The 10,889-nt window shown below is 34.7% G+C and overlaps 1 protein-coding gene across 1 annotated transcript; it reads right to left on the bottom strand.

Moving 5' to 3' along the window:
- Positions 1-7,136: 7,136 nt before the first annotated feature.
- LOC139885143 (probable transcriptional regulator SLK2) lies at positions 7,137-10,522 on the bottom strand. The gene is made up of 9 exons (XM_071869088.1): positions 9,806-10,522; positions 9,547-9,678; positions 9,366-9,414; positions 8,868-9,082; positions 8,705-8,773; positions 8,474-8,574; positions 8,304-8,397; positions 8,148-8,217; positions 7,137-8,059 (listed from the first exon to the last, which is right to left on the bottom strand). The coding sequence occupies exons 1-9, from the start codon at positions 10,394-10,396 to the stop codon at positions 7,137-7,139; spliced, it is 2,244 nt and encodes a 747-aa protein (XP_071725189.1). The 5' UTR covers positions 10,397-10,522.
- Positions 10,523-10,889: the final 367 nt, after the last annotated feature.

Here is a 10,889-nt window from a genome sequence, read left to right as displayed (position 1 = left end):
GGATATATATATATATATTAATTCATGCACAATTAATGTTACACTTATAAAATTCGAAATCTGTTGGTCTAATAATTATTTTTATCCCAAAAATCGAAGTCGTAAACACAATTCTTAAAATTGTAAGGGTTGGAGATGACTATCTTCTTTATATAATTCAAATTTATAAAGAAAAAAAAAATGTTACACTTGCACATCCTCCATTCCATAATCATAACAGAAACGAGTATGCATGCACATTTTTTTCCCTTTTCTTTTTTATGTTACACTCTTTTAAGTTTTAACTATCCCTTCTCCAATCAATTTATTAGAGTATAATAACTTTTTATTTATAGGATGCCTGAATTTAGCGGACTACCATGCGTTTAATTAAGCATATGAATGAAAGTTGTGCTACAAGAAATGGGATATTATGTTTTTGTTTTAAAATTTGTAAAAATAATAAAAGAAATGTTACGTTGGTGGTGGCCCATTTTTTTTTTTACAGTTGAAGGGCGGAATTAGTGGGAGGTTGGGTTAACTTAAATGTGTGCGCTCAGGTAATCACATTATTGAGGTCAGCGCCATAGTTGAATGGTCATGGAAGGAATCTGTAGAATCTTGTGACGTGTCGAATAATGATTGGCTATTGAGCTCTGGGAAATCTACGGGACCTATCATTTCGTATTGTCGTTTGTTTCTTTTGTCTCCACCTTGGAGATCAAAAGCGGAAGCAAGCATTACTTAGATTACGGAAAAATAATGCTACTAGTAATTAAGAAAGCATATTAAATTGATTTTTTTTTTTTTTTTTATTATTAAAATGAATTTGAAGGTGAGGAAAGTTGCTTCTAAATATCTCTCTCTATATATATATTCCTTCTAAAAACTCCCTTTTCGAAACTTCTATTTCTCTAATATTTTTTCGAAAAATGTTAGGAATAATAATTTAATATAATGATTAATATAGTGACTCATAATAAAGTGACACGTGTCTTTAAATTTAATATTTTTATTATTTTTATTTTAAATTTAAAAAAATAAAATTACAATTCAATACATTTTATACCACATGTTACCGTTTAATGAATTCACTAGGCCTGGGCAAACGGGCTGTCCGACTCGGCCCGGTCCGAGTCCGGACGGGCTTCGACCAAAAACGAGCCGAGCCGAGCCGGGCCTCGAAAATTTCCGATCCTCAAAGTCGAGGCCCGGGCCCGGCCCGCTTCCGATCCCGGACAGCCCGTTTAAAATTAAAAAAAAAATAAATAAATAAATATGTCGACAGGATCAACTTGATTAGAACTAGTAGGATTCACAATTAGGACATCTCTCGTATCCATCCACGTGCAATCCAAACCATTATACAAAAGAAATAATCCAACTATGTTTAAGCTGACATAGAAACACAAAATGAAGAAAAAAAAAACAGAGAGAGAGTAGATCTGTGCAAACAATGAAATAATCTTTCTGACGATGGTTGCCAACAGCTGAGCAGACCATGACTCTCCATATCCTACAAATTGGTAAACATTCCCTCGAAAAGAATAGCTAACTTTCTTAGATAATTAAGGTACTCATAGACCTTGAAACTAATTACTGTACTACTTAGTAATTAAAAGGGTGTTGGTAGGTCATGCAAAAGCGAAACGATAAATTGAGTTTCAAGCGGACGAGGGAGGGAGAGAGACGACCGGAGAAGGAGGGAGAGACGAGAGCGGTCGGAGGGTGATTGAGAGTGAGTAGTGACTAGGGTTTGTGTGATTGACGATTGTGTCGTCTCCTCTGTGTAAGTGCAGTGGTATATAGTATATTGGACCAAGCTGAAGTGAAACCTGTGTAAATGCCAAATGGGCTGAAGCCCGTGTAATTTTTTTATTTTATTTTTTTATGAAAAGCCCGCGGGCTGTCCGTGATCGGCTCGGTCCGAGCCCGCAAAAAGTCCGGATCCGCCGATCCCGATCCCAAAAAAATCCGCTTTCAAAACGATCTTTTTTTTTTTAAGTTCGAGCCCACTTATTTTTCGGACCGATCCCGAGCTTTAAGCCCTAATTTCCAACCCTAAAATTCACTACATTAAATCACTATCTCTGGTATTTCTCTATTTTTTCCTCTCGGAAATTTATCATATACTGTATATTGTTGGGTTAACTTAATTATGTCCACCCTCGTATGGAAAAAATAAATAAAGAAAACTTTCTATTATTCTTGTGGAATACATAAGTAGAGAAATCCAATCGTTATCTTTTTTGATTTTTTTTTTTGAATAATCCAATCCTTATCTAGTAGTGTACACTTACTTAACTTTCATGATGCACACAAATTAAGAGAATCACAATATTCATTTATTGATGTTATGTAAGAACCGAAGACTTTGGATGGATACTCCCAAAATCAAAGTAATGATGTACATATATATATTGCTAGCTCCCGAGCGTGAGGATCAAAAGTGGAAGTCGATCCGGAGTTCTGGACAATAAAACTGTGGCGGAGGCTGACTCATGTTATTTCTCACCTAGTGTTTGTGATATCACTAATTTTCATTATATTCCTTCCATCTCTCAATACATATTTTTAAAGATATTGTCACACCGAATAAAATGATAAAAAAAAAGAAATGCTAGAGATAATAACTTAATATAGTGATTAATATAGTGACTCATAATAAAGTGACACGTGTCTTTAAATTTAATATTTTAATTATTTTTACTTTGAATTTAAGGAAATAAAATCACAATTCAATACATTTTATGCCACATGTCACCGTCTAATAAATTCACTACATTAGTCACTATATTAAGTCACTATCCCTAATATTTCTCTAAAAAAAATATAACATAATCTAAATTTAATGTGAAAATTATTTTTTTAGAATAAAATAAAAAATCTAAAAAAATATATATTAAAAAATGGAAGGAATAATATTTCCTTCTTAACTCTTAAAATATTTTAACGTTTTTTCTTTTTACTTAGGGTATGGATTCAAAAATTTCTTATTGTCCAAAAAATGACATCAAATTAGAAGCATGTTTGGTGTACATCCGTTTATATCTTCTACATTATATGATTATACATCGAAATTATGTATAACTGTATAATGCAGGAAATTTATACGGATGTATACCATTCGGATGTATGCTAAATTTCACAGATCAAGTTGAGCGGTAAACTCCATTTCAATATTGTATCGTGTCAATGGCCATGTCTAGTTTATAATAATACTAGCTCCTATCTAACAAATTTAAGCTCCCACGTTACTTCCATTGAACTATAAACTTCAACGTAACAGCCGCAGTTTTGTTACTATACCATTTGAACGATTCAAAGTCAAAATTTTAGCAAAATACTGTAATAGTATTAACGACATAATATGTTTATAACAATTCTCAACAAGTAAAGTTGACATTAAACCTTTCGGGAGGAAAAAAAAAAAAGAAAAGAAAGAAAAGAGTCGACATTAAAATTTAAATGGCGCAATGCTAACTTACATGAACTATTATTCCTTCCGATTCACTTCAAGTCGGATAATGAAATTTACTTTGATTAATTTTAACTATCATTTTATGAAATTTATATATATATATATTTGAGCTATATTTTTTATCCGTCTTATTCCTATATTAATTTTAATAATTACTCTTATTAGTATAAATATTTATGATTTTAAAACAATAAATAATGGACATTCATATAATTTTTCAATCAATGACTATTTTCTTTATCATAAAAAAAAGAATTATTTTTTTAAGATTTTCGACTCTCATTACGCGACATTTGAAATAAATGGAGAGTAGTTGTCATGTGAAAAGAAAAGAATTCAAAAGATACTCCTATAAAGATTCCTCCATTATAGACATCACATAGGTAATAAGCGGAAAACACCCATTTTTTTTCCCCCGCATTTCACTCATAATATTTTCTTAGTTTTTCATGTTTATTTATTACTCTAATAAATCTTCACGTTTTTATATAGTCATCAAAATGATCTTTTTTCTGTCAATTTATCCCATGCGGCACATAAGTGTCACCGCGTGGCCCCAACTCATGCCTAATCAGCTAACGAAATCGTAGAATTTCGACACGTGACAACTGACGCAGAAAAATTTGACATATCAACCACACTTAATCAATATCACAAATATTGAACCGGTTCGGTCCGATCAATATCGACCAATTCAAACAGATTCAATCCGATCCAATAATATTTTTTAATAAAAAATTGATTTTTTTTTTCAAATCTTTTTATAAATTATAATTATTTATTAAATTTACCTGTTAAATTTTCATTATTAAAAATTAATTAATAATATTTTATAAATAATTTGGTCCGGTTCAATTGTTTTATATAAATTATAATATTTATTAAATTTATCTTTTAAATTTTTATTATTAAATATTAATTAATCATATTTTATAAATAATTTGGTGTGGTTCGATATTTTTTATTTTTTTATAAATTAAAAATATATATTAAATTTATTTATTAAATTTTTATTAAATTAATTGATCATATTTTATAAATAATTATTTATAAATTTTTCTATAAATTAATTAAAATTTTAAAAATTATTGAAAAATAATGAACATTTTTTAAAATTAATTTTATAAACAGAGCAAATTTCAAAATAATCATTTTTATTATTTTGATTTCAACTATTTTAAAAAAATATTTTTTATTAAAATTTAAAACGTTTTGGTCCATTTAAGTTTTTATTGCAAATTTAGACGATTTGGTCAAGTAAAAAAGTAAAAACGAAAGTTTTTACATACCAATTCACGTTTTTGACAACTTTGCTCGTGAAGTATAAAAAGAGAGCTGCAGGATTGAGCGTTAAAGGATAAAATAGTAAACGTATATTTCGTTTCGAACAAAAACGCGTCGTATAGAATAACATTTCTCTCATTTAAGAGGGTAATTTTAAAATAATCATTTTTCAATTTTTTTAATTAATTTAAAATTAATTTTTATTAAAATTTAAAATATTAATGTAAAGATAGAAGTTTTAGTTATTTTAATGATTTTTTAATTAATTTAAAATTAATTTAAATTAAAATTTAAAATTTTAAAACTAATTTTTATTTTCTTGAAATTAATTTTATTTAATAATGTTTAAAATAAACACAAATTTTTTTTTTTAAAATAATATCAATTTAATAAACATTTATAAATTTTTTAAAAAATATAAATTTAATTCGGACCGGTTCGACATTGAACCTGACCATTGTGAAATAGATTATGTCTGGTTGACGTGTCAAATATTTTGTGCGTTAGTTGCCATGTGTCGAAATTTTATGGCTCCATTAGTTTATTAAGAATGAGTTGGAACCACGCGGTGTCACATAGGTGCCACATGAGAGAAATTAACGGCAAATAAATCATTTTGACAACTATATAAAAACGTAAAAATTTATTAGACTAACGAAAAAATGTGAAACACTAAAAAAATTACGAGTCAAACGTGAAACACCAAAAAATGAGTTTTACCGTAATAAACGAGAATAATTATGGATCATTAAACGAGTATAAAAGAATCTAAAATAACACCAAATTATAAAGTCATCTATGAATTATGATATTGTCACTTCTGTAATTTTATATTCTTTCCGTCTCAAAATAAATACAAATTTTTTTAATATAATTTATATTAAAAAAATTTATATTTATTTTAAGACGGAAGTAGTAGCCATTTTCATACCATAAGTCAATTTATTGAGTAGTGCTATCCGTTATAACACAGAATCTGACGTTATTAATCCACGTCACGTCATGATAAAAAAAAGGAAAATAAAATTATTAATTTTTGGGATTCCATCTTGAATCTTTCAACTTCACCAGAACTGCCCGTGAGGCCGTGACTACATCGGAACCGCCGTCCACTACTCCGCTCCAAAGCCACTCAACACAAGTTTACTCGTCTTCTCAGATTCCAATTTTGATGAAAAAATTTAATTAATTAGCAATTAAAACAACATGTGTCTTCTTCTCTCAGTGATAGATTTGTAAAGCTCCTGCAACTCTTCCGACTTCCAAAGCGCTAGATGTTGTCTAATGCACGAGAAGACACCGGCTACACCTGAAACTCGCATCCCACACCAACATATTCGAACAATACAATTCCACCACCGTATTGGCCGCCGCAGTCGCCACCATCAAAATCACTAAGCCACTTTAAATTAAAGTCGAAATCGAGGTCGCCCAAACCACCTCCCCGACGGCTACCAACAACTAGCAACTCTAATCTCCATCGTCGCCGCATCACCAATTTTCTTGTCACCCGCTTTTTTATTCCCTCACTCGGAGCATCCGATTCCTCTCAGTACGCGGCGGCGCATGGAACGAGAACCAACAAAAGAGCCTCTCCTCTCCGCCGCCCAAGATGTTATTTTACTGTAGCTTTCCCTTTTTGTTAATACCTTCACATCATACAAATTAAGAATTCGTGACCCAACAATAGCAGGAAGAGAATTGCTCTGTTCTTGTGTTTTTCCCTTTGCTTGAGCTTTAGGGAAGGAAATGATGATAAGGGAAGATGAACAGTTAATCGTTTTTTTGATTAAAATTAAAATTTAGTGATTTAGTTTTTTTTTTTTTTTGAAGGTAATGATTTAATTGTTGTTTTGATTGAGAAATGATGTGGCCGTCCACATCATCCGTCCACGTAAGATTCTGTACTCTAAAATCAGGACGGGTAGCACTACTCTGATTTATTTTTCACTAGATTATCACCTAGTTACATTTATGTATTATATAGGCACCGGAGATATAATACCAAAGTTTTGGGTCATATTCGAAACGATATATGCATTAGTCTAAACCCAACTCACTCGAAATCAAATTGGAAGAATGGACATCACGAAACCTGTTAAGCCCATCATTTTCTTTGCAAAAGAAGGAAGAAGCTTGTACCTCGAATGAGTGCTATACTCTCAAGTGTTTTTGGTCAATATATTACACTTGAACGAAGATGGCAAAGAGGAAGAACAACGAAACAAAAAAAAAAAAAAAAAAAAAACCAACTGGGAACCTAAGCAAAATGTGCTAAACGTCACAACAAATGCCACAATTAGTTAGAATAGCACCAAGAAAAAACCACCTACTGTGTTTCAATAATATGTCCTGTACAAAGAAAGAAATGGAAGGCCAATAGACTTGGCAACTAACCCTTCCAAGGATAGGTCATACTATTATCGTCAAGATCAGTGTTGAAAAACCCATTTTCTGAGAATTCATGGGCTATATCATTTACCAATTCTTCACACAAGTGCAGATTCTCCTCTACCACTTTCTGATTGTTATATCCATTCTGGTTGTTTGTGCTGGTGTGGTTGCCGCCACCTCCTGCAGAAGAATCGCTTTTGGTGGGGCCTCTGAAGCTGTTGCTCCTACTCGGCGGCACATGAGCCCCAGAGAAACTAGGACTGGCTGGCATAGGACCACCATTTCCCATCGTACTCATTCTTACCTGCCCGGAGGAAAGGGACTGCTGCTGTTGTTGTCCTTGTACTCCACCATTACCACTTGTATTATTATTGTTAGACATTTCATGCAGAAGTTGTTGGATCATCTGCTGCTGCAACGGGTGACTACTTGACGGAGAATGATTCTGTTGGTGTAAGCTGCTCTGAGAACGCGAGGGAGAATGATTGTGTTGGTGTAAGCTACTCTGAGCACTCAGAGAACGCTGAGGTTGCGTTGAAAACCCACTCCCAGGTATGTTTGGCATGAAACTACTACCAGGCCCACCTTGGAAAGTCTGAATACTTGACGAGTTATTGTTAAAGGACGAAGAGGTGGCCTCTTGCTGAATGGAAATGGAGTTAGGGTTGTTAGAGTTCATCGAGTTCTGCCTTATAAGCATATTCTGGTAGTTAGAGAGCGCCAAAGCAGCTTGAGCCGATCCACGACCACCACCCACCATGTAGTTGTTGTTATTATTCATGTTGTTGTTCATTCCTCCTGGATGATGCATTGCCATTAGCTTGTTCAGAGTGTTCCTGTCAGTCGGAAGGCCCTGAACACTCGCCGCACGCTGCTCCATTTCCTGCATCTTCGCATGCCGGGGGTAACTTTTCAAGCCCTCTGCAAAGTACGTAATAGGAATCAACACAAAATGACACATAATGTGCAGACAGTGGCACCTATAGTAAGGAACACCAAAAAGAAGTACCTATCGGCCCAGCTTTTTGTTCTCGACAGAAGTCTATTAGATCTTTCATGCTGTTGACAACCTCAGAAATCTGTCACAAATTGAAGTTAACAATTACTGGGACGACGGACGTTCAATGACACACGGCGAAAGACAAAAGAAGGAAAGGAGTCGTACCTGCAAACATCTCACATATCTTTTGGAGAAGCCCAAGTCATTCAGAGATTGCAGCTCCAAGCTCTTAGCAAGTTGTCGCCCAGCTGACAGGACCCTAAAGAAAACAAAATTAACCAGGACATGCAATTACGCAAAGCGAGCAATATAAAACCTATGCGAAGAGAACTTACATATTACTGTTAGTCTGCCAATCCTGCTGAGAAACACCATCAGATCCAGCCTCAGACATTGTGGTCTGGCATTTCTGTGCTACCTGGAGCAACTGGTTCACCTGCAAATAAGAAAGAAAAAGAACTTCTTTGGCCGTTGTATCTTTCTTGATGATAACGAATTTCTGAACAAGCAGTTCTAGTCTTTTGAACAACTTGGAAAAAGCAATGAAAAAAAGTGTGTAGTTGTACCTGCGGTGCAACCAATTTACGAGGTAGAAGTTCTTCATGTCTTCTAGCACAAAATTCCCAAGACAGCATCTAGACATCACATTTAAAGAATATAATAAAAATCAGGTTATCAGTAATTACAAGAACAGATGAGAGTACCAGAACAAGAAGCACTTCTACTAACTTTCAAGTCATGAGTAAACATGATACGAAGCTGGCCCTCTCGAACAACACGAAGTTGCTCATATACACTCTCTTGTACAGCCTTTCCATACTCCAACATCATTAATCCTGATGAAAATCTAACTTCCCGCGGCAAATCAAGAAACAAAAGCTCATCAATGACACCACTTCCGAATTTGATCTCATTCAGTCTTGGCAGCACTTCATATGTTGCCTCTAAAAACAGGATAAATGGGAAATTAGTTGCAGAGATTTCACAATAGTCTAAAGCCATAAATTGCCAACTATGAGACCTATATCATTTGAAAACTACAAACTCACGAATTTCCCTACCACAAACCACTCCCCCCGACATGAAAAATCAAAGTTCACTAAACCAAATAAAAAAATCTCACTAAATATCAGTATTCGTATGGCACATTAAGATCAACTTAAAAAACAATTTGTGCATTCAAATCCTTACAAACCAAACTTGCACATAGATGATTGAGGCGCTTACCAAATCCTCTTCCAGATTTTGAGCCACAGATGTCACAATGCCAAGCATCCTGAAGATATAGCAAAGAGAGTAGCAGGTTTAGACTTCAAAATTGAGAGACAAAAGTAATCAATGTGAAAACAAAACAAAGATAATGTTCTCATGTAACAAACATCATTTAAAAAAAAAACATAAAGCTCACCATAGCTGCTTGGCGAAAGACACCGAGGGCATGATCTCCTACATTATCATATAATGACAGACACCACCTCTTCTTTGCACGTGGTGAATAATATTCTGCAACAAATTTCCTCCAGTAGGCAATGGTATTGTCCTAAAAATTACATACATAAATAAATTATACCACAGAACAAACACCACCCATAAACAATGAACATGACGCTAGAATTCTATATACACATGAAAGCGCATACGATACGACCACAAGGAAATAGACTTACAGGTGGCCTTTGGCGCTGATGATATAAATACTGCATTAGCCTGCGAGCGCAAACGCCACTATCATGTGGACGCTTTACGCCGGTAATGGGCTGCATCATGCCTTGTTGTTGTTGTTGCATTTGTTGTTGCCGTAATTGCATTTGCTGCTGCTGCTGCAAGTGTGCTCTTTGCAATGGCGGCATCGACTGCAGGAACTGTTGTTGTTGCCTTAATCTCTGCTGCTGGATGAACGCTTGCACCTGTGGATTGCGGCCTTGCAACTGCTGCATTGAATCTGGTCTTTGTAGCAACTGTTGTAACATCTGCTGCTGCAGAATATCTTCCTGCTTTATATCTAAACGCGGCTTCTTGTGCAAATGCGATATATTGTTATTATTAGGGTGGTCCTGAACAAATGTCCCGGCAGCCACTCGTGAGCCGCCTAAGGGAGGCTGTGATGCATTCAAAGATGTAGCAGTTGAAACACCTTGGTGCTGCTGCTGGCCATTTGGCTCTCCCGACTGCATAACGGAGGACCCGTCAACAACCGACAAGCCTGAAATGCTTATATTGTTTGACGTAAATGACATGGGTGAGGTTGGTAAGCGCATGTATGATTCTGTGTTTATGCTCGAACTTCTCTGTAGATGGGGAAGAGCTGAATTGGCATCTGTCACCAAAGAACTGGCCCCAATACTTGGTCCCGAGTTTGCCACACTGTTCAAAACGGTGTTAGTGTTGGCATTCTTCCGCATTTCCTGGCTATTCGGGTCTTCGACAAGCGGAATCTTAGATTTATTCTTCACTCCGGCCACGTCAAGGAATGCTCTAGAATCCCTTTCCTTATCCTTGTGTATCAGCTTCTGATCCTCAGGGTGAAATCCGGTTGGACCGGTCAACAGTCTGTTCAACTCCCCTGCAGAGCATCAATGCAATCAACAATCGAACTTATTTCCGCAGGCTTACATAATTCTACTTAGCTATTTCTGACTTGAAAAAAATAAATAAATAAAAAATAAGTCATTGAATTTTACCGAAACTTGCTTGGGAATTGATGCTCATTTCATGGTAAAGCCCCAACCTTTTCTTTCTCTTCAGTTCTTT

Source organism: Rutidosis leptorrhynchoides, unplaced genomic scaffold, assembly GCF_046630445.1.
Source record: "Rutidosis leptorrhynchoides isolate AG116_Rl617_1_P2 unplaced genomic scaffold, CSIRO_AGI_Rlap_v1 contig82, whole genome shotgun sequence".
NCBI classification, from domain to species: domain Eukaryota; kingdom Viridiplantae; phylum Streptophyta; class Magnoliopsida; order Asterales; family Asteraceae; genus Rutidosis; species Rutidosis leptorrhynchoides.
The sequence above is the reverse complement of the archived record's forward strand: the minus strand, read 5'-3'. Positions and strand labels throughout refer to the sequence as shown.

Excerpts from the sequence above, each read along its gene's own strand:
- LOC139885143 (XM_071869088.1), bottom strand. The coding sequence starts at position 10,396 with ATGCGCTTACCAACCTCACCCATGTCATTTACGTCAAACAATATAAGC. Across the intron at positions 9,679-9,805 it reads ATCAGCGCCAAAGGCCACCT|GACAATACCATTGCCTACTG; the intron begins GTAAGTCTATTT and ends TGTAATTTTTAG. Across the intron at positions 8,218-8,303 it reads GATATGTGAGATGTTTGCAG|ATTTCTGAGGTTGTCAACAG; the intron begins GTACGACTCCTT and ends AATTTGTGACAG.